The sequence below is a fragment of the Rana temporaria genome, chromosome 5 (genome assembly GCF_905171775.1).
Source record: "Rana temporaria chromosome 5, aRanTem1.1, whole genome shotgun sequence".
Classification (NCBI taxonomy): domain Eukaryota; kingdom Metazoa; phylum Chordata; class Amphibia; order Anura; family Ranidae; genus Rana; species Rana temporaria.
The window spans coordinates 210,304,511-210,321,894 of record NC_053493.1 but is presented as its reverse complement, the minus strand read 5'-3'; the positions used below and the strand labels follow the sequence as shown (position 1 = coordinate 210,321,894).

The following is a 17,384-nucleotide window of genomic DNA, read 5'->3' as shown; positions in this document are numbered from 1 at the left end:
CCCAGTGACGTAGCAGAGGGTTGCGTCAGTGGGGGAGGCGGTCACGTGACGGGTGGCCCTGCCTCACCAATATAAGAAATGCCACAGCTTCAGCAGTGTCATTTGCTGGGTTGTCTCCGGTGGAGAGAGGTGGCCGGCGATGCTGTGCTCTGGATCTCCACTGCCAGCATGCCACTCTGTATTCGTGCCTGCACACTGTAAATCTCAGGAACCGTGCACCTGTTACTCACTCCAGCTCAAGTTCTGCAGAAATCCCCAATCTTAGGCTCTGTGCTTCCAGTCAGTGCTTTTTAGAATGCATTGATAGGGGGTTAGGTGATGTATTGCCTCCTCATCCCTATAATGTCACACTGCCATCGTGTACATTGCACACGGTTGTGATGCTGCCCCATTTAACTTAATGAGCGAGTTTGACAAGCAGTGCCGTAATGGGTGCTAGGAGGAAAGTACCTGTGTTTGTAACCAATAAGCAACTGTTTATTTATGTAATCCTTTTTGATTTTCAGGGTAATATAAGTCGTCAAGAAGCAGTCAGTATGATTCCTCCTGTTCTTCTGAATGTCCAGCCACATCACAAAGTATGTTTTACAACCCAAGGAATTTGTTAATGATAAATTATATAAATGCTGTACCTAAATTACCCAAAGTAGCATATTGGTAATTCTTTAGGAAATCATCATTTAACCTTGAATAGGCATTTAATTTCTAATTCTTTTCATCATAGATCTTGGATATGTGTGCTGCTCCAGGATCTAAAACAAAGCAACTTATAGAAATGTTACATGCAGACATGGATGTTCCATTTCCTGGTATGACATGACTTCACTAATTTCACATGTTTTTACTTGCAGCCCCTAATTGGTTAGTTTGAGGGCTGCCAGAAAGGGCTGTGGGTTCTGTTCATTGGATTTACTAGAGTGCAAAATCTGGTGCAGCTGTGCATGGTAGCCAATCGGCTTCTTACCTCAACTTGTTCAATTCCACTTTGACAAAACAACCTGGAAGCTGATTGGTTTCTACGCAGAGCTTCACCAGATTTTGCACTCTCCAGTTTAAGCAAATCAACCCCTGTGTTCTTACACAAGCTAGTCTATTACATAGGATTTCTCTGTGTAACACTTTTTTTACATTTGATGTCTTTCTATCCTCTGAGTCCTTCTGGCAAACACTCTTTGCTCATGCGAAAGTATTCATGATAAAATGGTTATTCAAGAAGCTCATGTAACTGTTAACACAACTGAAACCCAGAAAAGCTTAGCACACCTACTGTGTGAAGAGTTGCATAGGATTAAATGTGACATTTTCATGTGCTTTTTTCACCATGAAAAAGCATCGCAAAAGCGCACCACTGTGATGCCGCGTACAGACGGTCGTTTTTATTGATGGGAAAAAAATACATTTTTTGTGAAGTAAAAAAACAAAGTTTTTGAAACTTCATTTTCAAAAACGACGTTGCCTACACACCATCGTTTTTTCAAAATGCTTTAGCAAAACGCGGTTACGTTCAGCACTCTTTTTTTCCATTGAAGCTCACTTCATAACTTGCTTCTGAGCATGCGCGGGTTTAAAAACGTCGTTTTAGCTACACAGTGATTTTTTTTGTGACACAAAAAACGACGTTTTGAAAAACGACAACAAATTTAAGCATGTTCGAAAAAAAATGTTGTCGTTTTTCAGAAGACCTAAAACAACATTTTCCCCCACACACGGTCATTTAAAATTACGTTTTTAAAAACGTCGTTTTTTTACATCACATAAAGTGATGGTGTGTACGTGGCATGAGGGGCCAAAAGTTTAGTTTCAAATCTGGCCCAAATAGGGGGAAAAAAAAAATGTTTTCAATTGGCTGCATTGCTAAACCGTAATACAACAAATTACTGATGTCACCTGCAGTTTTGAAAAGACTCCACTTTGGATAGTTGGCCCAGGAGACGTAATTTTAAAGAAAATTCCAGATCTGAATGAAAAAAAATATAAATAAAGTGGTTACATTTTAATGACAAAAGAGATGGATCGTAGGTGACTAGAAAGCGAAGCATCATGGATAAATGAGCATGTGTTTGGATCAAGGCGAACATATGTGAGACCCTATTTAATACTGGTAATTACATTGCACTGGGGGTTATTTACGAAAGGAAAATCCACTTTGCACTACAAGTGCAAAGTGGACGTGCAGTCACTGTAGATCTGAGGGAGACATGCAAGGAAAATAAATAACGGCATTTTAGCTTGCACGTGATTGGATGATACAATCAGCAGAGCTTCCCCTCATTTCAGATCTACTCCTCAGATTTACAGCGCCTTTCAGTGCAATTTCAAGTGCACTTTGCAGTTGTAGTGCAAAGTGGATTTGCCTTTTTGTAAATAACCCCCTATGTGTCTGCATTTTAAGCTGTATTCATAAAATGCAGAGCAGAGTGTAAAGCCTTCAGTGCCCTATATAGTATTCTTAACCCTATGGCAGGTCTCCAACACCCCCCCCCCCCTTTTTCTTTAAATTAGGACTTCACTTGCATAGTCCCAAAGCAAGATAAACTGCAGGCACGTTAATGCATCACATAGTTGTGCTTTTATAAAATGTGCCCCAGGAGCTCCTAATAGAAAAGCAGTGGTTAGGCTATACTTTATACATTAGAAGTGCCTAACGTTTACTGTAAAGCATGACTGTAAGTGTGCTAATGCTGGTGAGGGGAAAGTGCAAGAAGAAATAATCCAAAAATGTTGCCTCGCTCACCACGTAATGTCGTACCACCTTTTACTTTCAGTACTTGATGTCTACAAGTTTAAACTTGCATTAGGGCAGTGATCCATAGAACACTTCAAAGCTATGAAAAAGCTGTTTTGTGAAGGTACAGGTAATGTGAGCACTGTTCTAAATGGACTAGCTGGCACAATCTGCAAGTCTCAAGTTTATTCTCAAAGTGTTAACTATAGTTAATACATTTAATCAAAATATTGGTGTGTAAAAAGAATTGATTTCTATTAATGAGATGTTGGGTGACTCTGAATAGCTAGTATGAACATGAAAGGAATAAACATAATGTGTATAATCTTTTGTGTGCTTTAAAAAAAATTAAATATACATTTTTATACAGCCATAATGGTGTTTGCTGATTTTCTTTTACCTCTGCAAACAAACTATGCAATCTCTAACTGCATCAAACGCCCATAATCCTAGCGCTAGAGACCCTGTGATCTTGGCCTACTTCTTGGAAGGGTCTTTTGTTTTAAAGAATGTCTCTTGTGTAAGAATAACCACCTTGACAAGTTAATTCATGTAAATTCTAGCAATAAATAAAATTTGAGTTACAATTGATATTGCTGCTAGCTAACTTTTTTTTTTTTTTTTTTTTTCTGCAAATTTTAGAGGGCTTTGTCATTGCTAATGATGTGGACAACAAGCGTTGCTATTTGTTAGTTCATCAAGCTAAGAGGCTGAGCAGTCCCTGTGTTATGGTAGTGAACCATGATGCATCGAGCATTCCCCGGCTTCTAGTTGACAATAATGGTACTAAAGAAGTGCTGTACTATGATCGGATACTTTGTGACGTACCATGCAGGTAAAACGGGATGAGACATTTTGTTCTAAATGCAATTTTTTTTTTTATTATATTGCTTTATGTTAATACTATTAATGGTTATGTATACCTTCTAACAAAATATACCTGAATACAGAGCGCTTTAAAATAGCCTTTACCCTGCAAAAAGCAAGAAAGCCCACTGACTGTGTAGTTGACTGGTTGTGCTGACTGAAATTTCCGGTCCATCTCTGCCAGCAGAGAAAGAACGACGTGGAGGGGTGTGCCCCCTATTTAAATCCTCCATTGGTGTGCATAATCTTGTATCCCTTTTATCCAGGTTTTATAATTGAGGGTTTTCTAAGTATAGCAGTAAACCGTGCTTCTGAAAACATGCAGTTGCAGCCACGTGCTCTTCATCTGATGCCTGCAAGTAGAATGGTCACCTTGGATTGTAGTGTAATAAAAATGGAAATTAAAGCACCACACCACTGCTAAGAGGTCCAGATACACCTTTATTCCTATAAAAGTCAGTAAAGTTGCATGTACACTTTTTAACCACTTCAGCCCCGGACCATATTGCTGGTCAATGACCGGGCCACTTTTTGCGATTCGACACTGCGTCGCTTTAACTGAAAATTGCGCGGTCGTGCGACGTGGCTCCCAAACAAAATTGGCGTCCTTTTTTCCCCACAAATAGAGCTTTCTTTTGGTGGTATTTGATCACCTCTGCGGTTTTTATTTTTTGCGCTATAAACAAAAATAGAGCGACAATTTTTGAAAAAAATGAATATTATTTGCTGTAATATCCCCCAGTTTTTATATATATATATATATATATATATATATATATATAATATATAATATATATATATATATATATATATATATATATATATATATATATATATATATATATATATATTCCTCAGTTTAGGCCGATACGTATTCTTCTACATATTTTTCATAAAAAAAATGGCAAGTGTTTGGTTTGCGCAAAAGTTAGAGTCTACAAAATAGGGGATAGTTTTATGGCATTTTTATTAATATATATATATTTTTTTTTTTACTAGTAATGGTGGCGATCAGCGATTTTTATCGATACTGCGACCTTATGGCGGACACTTCGGTCACTTTTGACACATTTTTGAGACCATTGGCATTTTTATAGCGATCAGTGCTATAAAAATGCGTTGATTACTATAAAAATGCCACTGGCAGGAAAGGGGTTAACACTAGGGGGCGAGGAAGGGGTTATGTTCCCTGTGTGTGTTCTAACTGAAGGGGGGGGGTGGGACTGACTTGGGGAAATGACTGATCGCTGTTCATACATTGTATGAACAGACGATCGGGCATTTCTCCCCCTGACTAGCTACGTGATCTCGCGCAGCCGAGCCGACCTGCCGCCGTTTAACTGCATCGGCTGGTCGGCTAGTGGTTAACAAGGAACGGAGGATAGAGGGCACTTCGTGTGAATTACACTTCAGTATCAACCAGCAGGCTTCTAGGTAGTATGCATGGCAGCAAAGTGGTGAAAAGGAATGACACTTGCACCAGCACTTCAGAGGAGAAGAAGCAACTCTAATGGGGTCAGACAAAGAAGAAAGGCACTTCTAAGTGCAGCATTCCACAGTGTTTATTTAAACGATAGTTAACATGATTCACGATAAATTGGGCATGTCAGCCAGCATGGTTACAAGTCTTAAGTCCTTTTCATCTCTAGGGGGAGAGCCAACCAGCAGATGTAGCCAAGGAAGGGCAACAAGGTGGCAAGATGGCCGACCACTTTCCGGGACCATGCTGGAATGCATCTTTCTTAATTTTCTGACTCTTCAGCAGTGGTGTGGCTTTTCAGTTTCCATTTTTGTTACTTTAGTAAAATTGGTTATAATCCTCCCCCCCTTTTTAAGGTTAGCAATTCACTCTATTATATAATTATTGGGTGCTTTATTGCATGCGTCTTGGGGAAACTGAACACATACCATTTAGTAGAAACAAGATTTTAAATAATTAACATTCAAATAATCATAGAACCAATCAAGTGTCCCCATTTGCGGTCCCTCTGTGCATTGCCAGTTGTACTGCTCTTTATTGTTATCCATGTTTTAATTTTAGTTACACATACCTTTTTTTTAAGGCTGTATTCAGACCCATATAGAGCATTTTTTACGTTTAATTTTTATGAACATTTTATGTGCATGAATACAAGTGCTAAAGGCTTTAATTACAAATTTTTTACATTGAAGCTTCAGGCCTTGGGTCTCTCATGGCTATTAGTATATTAAGTGTGTTTTTTTTTTTTTTTCTTGTGCAATTACTAACCCTTTAAAGCGGAGTTCCAGCCTGTACAAAAATAAATTAAGTAAGCAGCTACAAATACTGTAGGCAGGCACCGGCATTGCAAGTAAGGGAAACCAACAGTGAAGCTTCACAGACAGTTTCCTACTGCGTATGCATGTGTCGCGATGCACTTTGGTCCCGTTGTCTTCTGGGACACACACAGGTCCCAAAAGCAGAAAAGGTATACAGCGATTGGAAAAGTCTAATAAATGGAGCCAGTCTCCCACTACTATGTTTGCACTTTCAGATGCTAGTCTCCAACTTATTGAATCAGAAAACTTTGGCTGTCAGGGGCAAGCTGCGTAAGATGTATTATGTAGAAGCCAACAAACCGGGGTAGCCCGGTTGGTCAGTTTACCCATCTTCAAGAAATGGTTTATTCCATTCATTCTATGAAAAACTTCTACAACTTGCCTGACTACCTCATCCTTGGATAGCCATTTATCTAAAATGGCGAATTAGATTGCCAAAACTGCCCTCCCTACCATTCCTTCATAGACAGACAGTACAGGATCTTGAACGACCCTTCAGAGGAAGAACTCACTACTGGGATCTCTTCTCTTAAGAACAATAAGAGTCTGGGCCCAGATGGGTATGCTGCCCGCTTCTATAAGACTTTTCAATACCTCCTCACCCCTTTCATGACTATATCATTTAATCCGGCTGGCACTGACTCCCCATTTCTGACGCAGGCACTTGAGTCACATATTGTCTTGCTCAAACCAGGTAAGGACCCTACTTCATGCGGCAGCTACCGCCCTATCTCCCTGACCAACATAGACAGTTGGTTGTAGTCTAAAATATAAATTATGGCTAACCGACTCACAGCTTTGATTCCTGATCTAGTACATCTTGATTAAGTGGGGGTTTTCCCCGGGCAGGGAGGTTAGGGATAATACCCTTTTAAAACATTTACCCTAATGGAACATGCCCAGGAGTGCCATATTCCAGCTTGCCTGCTTTCGACTGACACTGAAAAGGCATTTGACTAGGTCCACTGGTCCGTTTTACAACAAACACTTCAACAGATTGGCCCTAAGTTGCTGACTAAAATATTGGAATTGTATATGTGCCCCTCGGCGAGGATCCGCCCAACAGCCTCCTTTCAGATCCTATATGGATCCACAATAGTATGCGGCAGAGATGTCCCCCTCTCCTTACTGTTGTATATTGTCACCAACGCCTGGCAATTGCCTTTAGTCAACACCCCAATATTGGAGGCATTACAGTAGGCCCCCATCAGTATAAACTCTACCTTTTATGCAGATGACCTTCTGTTATATATTACCAACCCCCTTATCTCTCTCATCTCTGGTATGGATGTTTTGAAGAATTTGGTGCGATGAGTAACTTTTAAGGTGAACTATGACAAGACGGAGGCTTTGAATATTTCTCTATGCCAATCGTCTGTATCCCCTCCAATTTTCCCTTTAAATGGCAACCTATAGCTATAAAATATTTTTGTGTTTAAAATTGTATCTATCTTGCATGATATGGCAGACCTTAATTCTAAGCCCCTTTTTTAAATGATTCGCACCGGTCTTAAATACTATGACAAGCCACACATTTTGTGGTTGGGTCGCATGAATACCGTTAAGATGGATTTTTTACCAAAATTACTGTACACCTTTTCAGGCTTCTGCTTCTCCATCTCCAGGTATTTTTTTTAGTCTCTAAAGACTATCCATACCTTCATATGGCGACATAATAAAAAAAACACAATTTGACAAAGTATCCTTTCCTTACCTAAGCACAGGGGCGGTGTCTCTCTTCCCCCCACCTACTGATGTACTCTCATGCAGCTTCTTTGATCAGAGTGGTTGACTGGTGTCATGGCCATTCCACTAAATTGTGGAGTCTGGAGAACAATCTCATCTCCTCAGACCTTACATCCTTATGGTTAGAACCCGATCAGAGACCCTCTAAAGATTTATTGCCTTTCACTGTACTCACTACTTTACAGACATGGGATACTTGCTTGCGTAAGGGCTTTCTCTCCTTCAGACCAAGTCCTTAGACCCCTTTGTTCGGACAAACTTTTTTTTTTTTTCCGCCCACGTTGACTGGCTCCAAGTTTCTCCGTTGGCATCTCCAAAATTTTATTTTTTTGAGCCATACCCTCTTCCCAGATACTCCCCTCTTGTCATAGCTCATCGCGTGCATGGCTAGAATACACACGGCTGAAACCTTACTTGAATACAAAGCCCTTTATTGACTTAACAAGACCTTGCACTGCTCTTGAAGTGCTGATTTCTCAATCCTCGACTGGATCACACACTTTCTCAGGTATACCAGATCTTGCTGATGGAGTCCTATCCACACCCACCGCAATTTCTTTAGAAGTGGGAACACATGTAAATATCGCTGGAAGATATGGATTGGGACAAAATACTGTCTGTTTTATACAAACTTTTTGTATCTTTTCATGCACATGAACGCAACTATCTGATCTTATCTAGGTGGTATCGCTGCCCTGCATTACATAAAATTTGATCCATCTATTTCGGATACCTGCTGGAGATGTTTGTGGGAGTCTGGCACTATGACCCATATTTGGGGCACTTGTCTGAAAATTTTCACATTTTGGGATAACATAATACACTGGTTTTAATCGATTTAGTGGGAGATAACATCCCGAAGGAACCTTGGATCACAGTGCTCTCCATGCTGCCAGGCTCTTGTAAACAAATTAAAATAAACTTTAATTAGGCACTTTCTCACATAGGCTCATTCGGTGATAACAAGGCAATGGTGCCTGGCTGAATGGGCTTGTGAAATAGACAAGATCGAGTTAATGGAACATATTGTCGCGCATGGGATGAGGATAAATCTGAATCGCATAAATTATGTGGACAGTATGGTCTCATTTCAGATACTCCTCAGACTTTGACTCCTTATCTCCAATGCCATCTGAGGTTTTAATTTTACCCGAGACTTCCCTGTGGTACCCCCCGCCCCCCATACCTATTTTCTTTCCTTTCTCCTGTCTTCTCTCTAGATCTATCTTTCCCTCCTTTTCCTTTTAAGTTATGATCTACTGAACTGGTATGAAAACAATGTTGCATAAAGTGGCACCAATGGGTTACCTGCTAGCCCAGTAATTGTGTCTTTGGCTAAGATGGTTATTACTATTGGGGTTCCCTCATTATTGTGTGTATGTGTTTTTTTATATATAGATCCAGGGGCTTATGTTAATATGTAGACAAAAACCCAACTAAAGTCCCATACACACGATCGGTTTACCAAAACCATGTAGTGCAAGGGCCTGCCTGATTGCATACGAATTCAAACTCTTGAGGTTTGATTTCATATTAGATGGTTTTGGTAAACCTGAAGACAAAAACCTGCAGGAAAACTGATAGTGTGTATGGGGCTTAAGGGCATGTGTTTCTTGTAACCAATGTTTAAAGTTGAAAGCATTTTTTCTTTCCCTTCATTATTTTGTTCGACAATGTTTATAGCTTACCATTAGATAAGTGTCCAAATTCAGACACATTTATTCAGGAACAATCTGTACTTAGATTGTAAACCTGTATGTTCTGCAAATACTTAATAAAAGAGATTAAACATTAAAACGATAAAAAAAAAACGATTTAGCTTGGACCTCCGCTTTTAACCATGAATGCACTTCATATTTCTGAAGAGACGCACACACAGGTGCACTGCCATTTTGATGTTTTTTTGTGATTTAAAAATGCGATGTTGACGTTTATTAAATGCAATCTGAGCACGAACTGTGCAGATTTTCTTGTCTTGTAGTCCACTTTTTTATTTTAAGCTGTGCAAAACCTTCAATAAGTGAGTCTTAATTTTACAGAAGGCCATCATGGTTATTTTATCTGAAGTCTAGTTTTGGGGTATTATGCCAGCTGTGCCTAGTAGTCTCAGTTCCCTAATTTTCATTTTAGTTTCTGGTCTGCATTATTATGGTCATTCAGTGCAGAGTTTAATTACATGTTGTTCTTTGTTGCAGTGGGGATGGCACTATGAGAAAGAATATAGATGTTTGGAAAAAATGGTCAACATTAAACAGTTTGCAGTTGCATGGGTAAGAATACGTTTTTTAATTGGTAGTTTATTTTTTAGTAAATATTCCTAGTATAGGAACTGTTATATCACTGATTGCATGTTTTATGTTATGACTGTTTTTTTACTTATAAAAATGGTAATCTAAACATTTGTAAGTCGAATATTACATTTAAAAATTTACCACATATTGACCTTTTATAGCAGTCCTGTCCAAGTTAGGCAACAGATTCTCATTTCTAAACATTATGTGGGACAAGATTTGCTGTAGCGTACTGTGTGAATATTGTGTGGCTAAGTTATAAGGACATGTATTGACCCTCTCACATTATAGGTTGTGATAATGCAACTCTGTGGAAATACAACGTGTATTAGTGGAACTCCACTATATACAGTGGGTGTGGAAAGTATTCAGACCCCCTTAAATTTTTCACTTATTTGCTAAAATCATTTAAGTTACATTTTTTTAATCCATTAATGTACACGCAGCACCCCATATTGAAAGAAAAACACAGAATTGTTGACATTTTTGCAGATTTATTAAAAAAGAAAAACTGAAATATCACATGGTCCTAAGTATTCAGACCCTTTCCTCAGTATTTAGTAGAAGCACCCTTTTGATCTAATACAGCCATGAGTCAAGTTTTTCACACCTGGATTTGGGGATCCTCTACCATTCCTCCTTGCAGATCCTCTCCAGTTCTGTCAGGTTGGATGGTAAACGTTGGACAGCCATTTTTAGGTCTCTCCAGAGATGCTCAATTGGGTTAAGTCAGGGCTCTGGCTGGGCCATTCAAGAACAGGAGTTGTGAAGCCACTCCGTTTTTTTGGCTGTGTGCTTGTGGTCATTGTCTTGTTGGAAGGTAAACCTTTGGCCCAGTCTGAGGTCCTGAGCACTCTGGAGAAGGTTTTCGTCCAGGATATCCTCTTTGCCTCGATTACAACCAGTCGTCCTGTCCCTGCAGCTAAAAAACACCCCCACAGCATGATGCTGCCACCACCATGCTTCACTATTGGGACTGTATTGGACAGGTGATGAGCAGTGCCTGGTTTTCTCCACACATACCGCTTAGAATTAAGGCCAACAAGTTCTATCTTGGTCTTATCCCATGCTTTCAGATAAGCTTTGGTTTTTATTCTTCTCTAAGAAATGTGTTCTAATTGAGATATTCCCCTATGTTAGGAAAAGAACCACGTTTTGCAGAGAATGTATGCACCTGATACCCGTTATTAGGAAGCAGGTTTTTAATAGGTTTATTGTAAAAAAATAAGCGCTGGGGGATTTTGTTTAATACATTTTTACATGAATCCTTGCAAGGCCCGGTTTATATAGACCTTCAACCAGTTATGTGTCAAGCGGAGTTAAAGGCTTTGCCATTTGATACTGGATGAATAATGCTTTTTCGTTTTTATGCTTATCTTCCTCTATATTATCTTGCTGTTTTGAAAGTGTTAATTTATTCTTTTAACTGATGTCTATATAGATAAGAGAGGATGCATACCGTGTTCTCGGGAGAAGAATCTTTTGAAATTGCATGCAAGTTGTTGTTAACCTTCATTTTGCATTTTCTAGGTTACAGATTAGAATTGCTACCCGTGGTGTTGAGCAGCTGGCAGAAGGGGGAAGGATGGTGTATTCAACATGCTCACTGAATCCCATTGAAGATGAAGCTGTTGTATCCTCCCTGCTGGAGAAAAGTGAAGGCAAGGCCATGCATTCTCTCTTCACAAGCCGTGCAAGGCACATTTTAAGTCACTAGACACAGAAAAACAAAATGTTCTAGAGAAGCCTATTTAATTATTTCTCAGTGAGCAAAATGATTTGCATATATTTTGTAATCTGTGACTGCTTTGTGTCAGTACTGAAAATTGACTTCCTTCTTACCTTTTTAGTAATTGAAAAGAAAAGCTGTACTTAATCGACTATGGGGGGCAATGTATTGGATAATACGCTTGTGTATTTTAGTAATTCTTGTTCTTTTTTTCATAAATAACCAGACTGACAATGTACATTGACATAGTTGTGCCTCCTTGAAGCCATTCCCTTGAGTATATTAACATGCTCTTGGTCTCCAAAACGGCCCATACCAAGGTTGCCAACCTCCCGCAGCATTGTTCACTGACAAAACATGGGACGTTTACTGGCAGAGCACATATTTTTTACTGGCAACCTGAGAAATTGCACAACTCCTTTTGAAAACTAGCACAGTAAATATTTGAACAGTATAAACATGATATGCTTGTACCTTTTTTATAAGCCCCTGATATTTGCTGGCAGTTGTAAAGAAACTCTCAGATTTTTACAAGCTGCCAGTAAATTTACTGGCAGTTGTCAACCCTGGCCAATACTACTTTCCTTGTGCCCAGTAGCCCTGATGGGTATTGCTGCTGGGTTAAAGCTGTGATAACAGTGGTGCCATCATCAGTCGAAGGCCACGTGTTTTTTAGAGTCTGTATGGTGTAGTGCATTGCCTGGTCAAAGCACCAGAGTTCTGTGAGCAGGTGTTGTAGCAATTGTCAAATGCAAATTATTGAATGTTTTATAGATGTGATTTTTTTTTTTTTTGTACGCCTTGAATGCAAATCCCGTTTAGAGTGCGACATGCACTCTCCCCTTCACACTCATAACAAGCAGCACGTCATCACATCATTGCTGTGCCAGTAGAATCCCTCACTGACTGTTCCCTAGCCTTCAGTGTTGGTTTTGGGTGCTGAATAAAGCATTATACCCCTTCTCTCTAAAATACTGCTAAAGTAAAACTTGCAGTTAAAGCGGGGGTTCACCCTAAAAAAATGTTTTTCTTTATCTACCAGCATACTAGCGTCAGCTACAGTATGCTTTTTTTTTTTTGCGCTGTACTTGCCATTTAATCGTCCACTTTCATTTCAGACTCCGGCGGGGAAATAGGCGTTCCTATGAAGAGAGGAACATGATTGACGTCCGGCTATGGCGCGTCACGCGTTCCGAAAAGAGCCGAAATAGGACTCGGATATATACGGCGCCTGCGCAGTCAGCTCCTAGTCTGTGCGCAGGCACCGTATAGCGCTGTGAAGAGCCGAGTCCTACTCCGGCTATTTTCAGAACGCGTGACGCGCCATAGCCGGACGTCAATCATGTTCCCCTCTTCATAAGAACGCCTACTCCCCGCAGGAGTCTGAAACGAAACTGCAGGATTAAACAATAAATACAGCGCAAAAAAAAGGCATACTGTAGCCGACGGTAGTATGCTTGATGGAATGGTACATAGATGTTTTTTAGGGTGAACCTCTGCTTTAAGAGATGACAGACACTTTAACATCCGTCCTGTCTCCAGTGCTGATAGTGTAATGCTAGTGATTCATTTTTGCTTTTTTGTAGTAGGTGAGTAACTAGTAGAAACTTCTGTATTTAACGAAGAGGCTATGGATAAGTGAATCTTTTAGTTTGGCAATTCACTGTTCATATAATTTATGTGAATCATAGGTTGCTCATTTCTAGCTTTTCTGATATTGCTGCCCATTATGTGAATCATATAATACAATCTGTGGTCATCACAGCATAAAATACAGTGACTATAAGCTGTCAATTAGGCCCGTTGTAAATTTCTGATCAGTTGGCTTTTATCTATTTAATTAGCCATAATTTGCACATATCATATACCACTTAAAAATGTCTACATGCTACAATTTCATATCCATCTATGTCACTAGGACTGGTGTTTTTGTAAAAGTATAGACCCATTCCTACACTTTTTTTCTCCAATGTTCTTGAATTGAGTATCTATAAATGCTTCATTACTGATATTACATTTGTCTACTTTTTATTTTACTAGGATCACTTGAGCTTGCTGATGTTTCTTCTGACATTCCTGGATTGAAGTGGATGCCTGGAATCACCAATTGGAGGGTATTTATGTTCAGTGCTGGATTATCAAATGGAACTAATGCTTTTTCTTCCCAGTCATCTTCCAGGACCGCCCATGAGATGTAGCTTCTCCTTGTGACTGTAAACACATTGCCTTAAACAGTTAAGTCAGGCCCTTCATTCTGCCCTTCAGTTTAGAATGAGTACTGCCTACTGGACCTGGTAATTGTTGTATAACTCTACTGCACATGCGCTCCGCTCCTTTCTACTTCTGGCCCGGTGACGGGGAGGAGGGCGCCCCTGCCAAGACGTCAATACCCGGGGCTGAGGCTCCTGGAAGTGGGGAAAGCATACCTGTGCCACATTTGGCACCTTTTGGGGGGGAAGGGGGAGTACAATGAGCGGAAGTTCAGATTTTGGGTGGAACTCTGCTTTAAGTCTTTTTCCCTCTCATTTGAGGTATTCCAAGAAAATATAGGTAGAGCTATGTCTTGAATTCTGTAAAAAGATGGTTTGGTAATAACCCAGGATCATTCATTAAAATCGTCTTCCAGAACCATCAAATAGGGTTCATTAATAGACGGGAACTGAAGATTGCTGATCTTGCTAGCAAAGGTGTTCATCACTACTAAATATGATGTCTTCAAGGTTGGTTAGAAGGAGAAAATAACCGCTCAGTAGTCTTCAAAGAACCTCCTCACTGGAACCAAACCATGGGTGCCGGCAATTCAATAGTGATGCAAAAATACGAAGGAAACTTGGACAGCCGCACTCCATAAATGTTCTTTTATTAAAATCGATCACAAAATAAACATGCCACAGCAAAAAAATTGGAACAAAAGCTAACGTTTCGCACTGTAGCTTCAGTGCTTAGTCATAGCTGGAGCTTAGTCACCAGCTATGACTAAGCACTGAAGCTGCAGTGCGAAACGTTAGCTTTTGTTCCAATTTTTTTGCTGTGGCATGTTTATTTTGTGATCAATTTTAATTAAAAGAACATTTATGGAGTGCGGCTGTCCAAGTTTCCTTCGTATTTTTGCATCAAGGTTGGTTAGAAGCTTAAAGTGGAAGTCCATGCAAAAACTAAAATCTCCATCTATAGACACCAGGGATCTAACACTAACCTCTCTATCCCTGTAAAGAAAAAAAATAGTATATATACCTGTTTGGGTTCATTTTGTGGAAGCTCTGCAGAGCTTCCACAAAAGCTCTGCAGCTGTGAAATGAACAGCTGTGAAATGAGCTGTCAAATGAATTTCACAGCTGTGAAAGTCACAGCTCCCTGTGTATTCAGACATGGAGCCCCGGTTGGGCCCCGCCCCCTCTCTCTCCTGATTGATTGACGGCAGCGGGAGCCAATGGCACCACTGCTGTCTCAGCCAATCAGGAGAGTTGTGGACATCGCTGGACAGAGGTTGGGCTCAGGTAAGTATTAGGGGGTGCTGGGCGGCCGCTACGCACAGAATACTTCTTATTTTAATGCATAGGGTGTGTTCTATATATAAAAATAACTGTATACTTGCCTAGGTGGATGCAGCATTGGTCCGATGCTACATCTGGCGTCTCTATACGGAGAACCGAGCGATCAGAACCTGACGATCGCTTGGTTCTCATGGCTCCCCGAGCAGAGGGCTGGTGACTGTCAGCAATCAAGAGTCTAGTTTTGGTCATTAATTCTAAAGATGGATATATTTTCTTCAATGAGCTGGAAAAAATCTCTTCCTCTCTGTAGTTTCTCACTCTTTCAAAATGGCTTCTGAAAGTACTTTATGTACTGGAATTGGATTTTCTAATTTTTTCAGGCCCTGATACATTAAATCGTGTCTGCTCAACTGTACTCGTTCTTCTTCCATCGCAAGGTTGTCATAGATGGCATTTAGGAGCTCCTCTATCTTTTCCAAGGATCGTTTGTACCTGGAAGCATTAGATCCACCTTCTCCTGGGTCTTGCACACTGTTAGAATCTGAGCCAGAGCCATCAGAAGCAATGGTTTCAATCTTGTTTTCTCTATTCTGTTTTACTACATTTTCATACGACAAAGGTAAAGATACTGTGTCTGCCACGAAAAGGCAATACATCTCCAGGTGGAGAAAATGGCTGAAGGGCAGGATGGAGTACCTGACTTTTAACTAGATGCCCCAAAATTTTGTCTGCCAAAACATATCGCCCACAAATTATCGGCATTTTGCAGATATGAGAAAAAGGTGCCGATAATGGCTTGGTTTGTTTTTCATAGGTCAGGTGACGGGTGCGTTTTAATGATTGTTTTTTGCTACGTTTTCAATGCATTACCAAGGGTGAGGTGCGTTTTTGGTGGGGTTTTTAACTGGCAAAAAATGCAACAAGCGGGACTTGACACCACAACAAAAGTGCAACGGACCAGTATGAAGACATACATAGAATTAAAAGGGATATATTTTTTGTGAGTTTTTTTGCGCTAAAGGTGCCAATCGGCTTGGTTCACACTCGTGTGAACGCAGACATCACATGTTCTTCGCACCACATTGCTGTGCAGCTCACATGCAATGTCTATGCCAATGCGAATTCAGCCATACAGTTAGTATGGCTGAATTCGCATTACATTTGGACCAAAATGGTACAGGACCCTTTTTTTGGTCCGCACTGGAATCAAATCGCATGGGTGTTAACACCCATACAATCCGATTCCTGTACCATTTCACAGTTCGCCTTGCGATCTGCGAACCCCCATCTGGGGGTGTCATTAACTTTACCCTGACACCCACAGCGGTTCGCAGATGTCGGTGTGAACCATCTGCAATTCAGGTGCGATGCGTGAACCCGCACAGGATTCGCAGGGCTTCCCGTATTGCACCAGTGTGAACCCAGCCTAATGGCCAAAAATAGATAATATTTATTTAAATTGATGTTTATTAATTACAATTTTGAATATAATGCAATTATATATTAAATATTTATTTTAAAAACTGTCTTTCGGACAAGTGCATCCTGCATTTTCGATACCAATATTTTCTTTTGGTGCGCCTCTACTTTTAACCATTTAAGGCAGGGGTCTTCAAACTATGGCCCTCCAGTTGTTCAGGAACTACAATTCCCATCATGCCTAGTCATGTCTGTGAATGTCAGTTTTACAATGCCTCATGGGATGTGTAGTTCAGCAACAGCTGGAGGGCCGTAGTTTGAGGATCCCTGATTTAAGGCAATGTTTCCTGTCTCAAGGAGGAGCTACAACGCGATGGTTGTCTTGGAAGACTATTGGAAATGGTTACCTGTAAGTCTAACTCAGATTTTCTTTCCTAGGTAATGACCAAAGAAGGCCAGTGGTTCGATAAGTGGGAAGATGTACCTACAAGTAGACATACACAGATCCGTCCAACTATGTTTCCTTGTGATGAAGAAAAAATGAAAGGAATGAATCTACACCGTTGGTAAGCAAAGTAGTCTTGATGGCTTGCTTTTAGGGGGGTGAACATCAATTGCCATTTTCAGCCTTGTTCACACTAGTGCAACTGCAGTACGACTTGGTGCGTTTTTGACACAATTTTTATACTACTGCCGTTTTTGGAGGAGGAGACTAATTGAGGGAAAAGGAATTGCATCAAAAATGCGTTTTTGATTTGCTTATATTGGAGTCTATAGGGCACCGAATCACACTGCAATATACCAAAGTAGAACAG

The 17,384-nt window shown here is 40.2% G+C and overlaps 1 protein-coding gene across 4 annotated transcripts in view; it reads left to right on the top strand.

Moving 5' to 3' along the window:
- Positions 1–17,384, top strand: part of NSUN2 (NOP2/Sun RNA methyltransferase 2) — a 67,080-nt gene that overhangs the window by 16,322 nt on the left and 33,374 nt on the right. For all 4 annotated transcript variants that reach the window (XM_040353523.1, XM_040353522.1, XM_040353525.1 and 1 more), the window contains 7 exons: positions 507–578; positions 725–809; positions 3,368–3,560; positions 9,832–9,906; positions 11,458–11,588; positions 13,697–13,770; positions 17,008–17,135. In XM_040353523.1, coding sequence (XP_040209457.1) covers positions 507–578; positions 725–809; positions 3,368–3,560; positions 9,832–9,906; positions 11,458–11,588; positions 13,697–13,770; positions 17,008–17,135 — 758 coding nt within the window. The remainder of the gene's footprint in view (positions 1–506; positions 579–724; positions 810–3,367; positions 3,561–9,831; positions 9,907–11,457; positions 11,589–13,696; positions 13,771–17,007; positions 17,136–17,384) is intronic.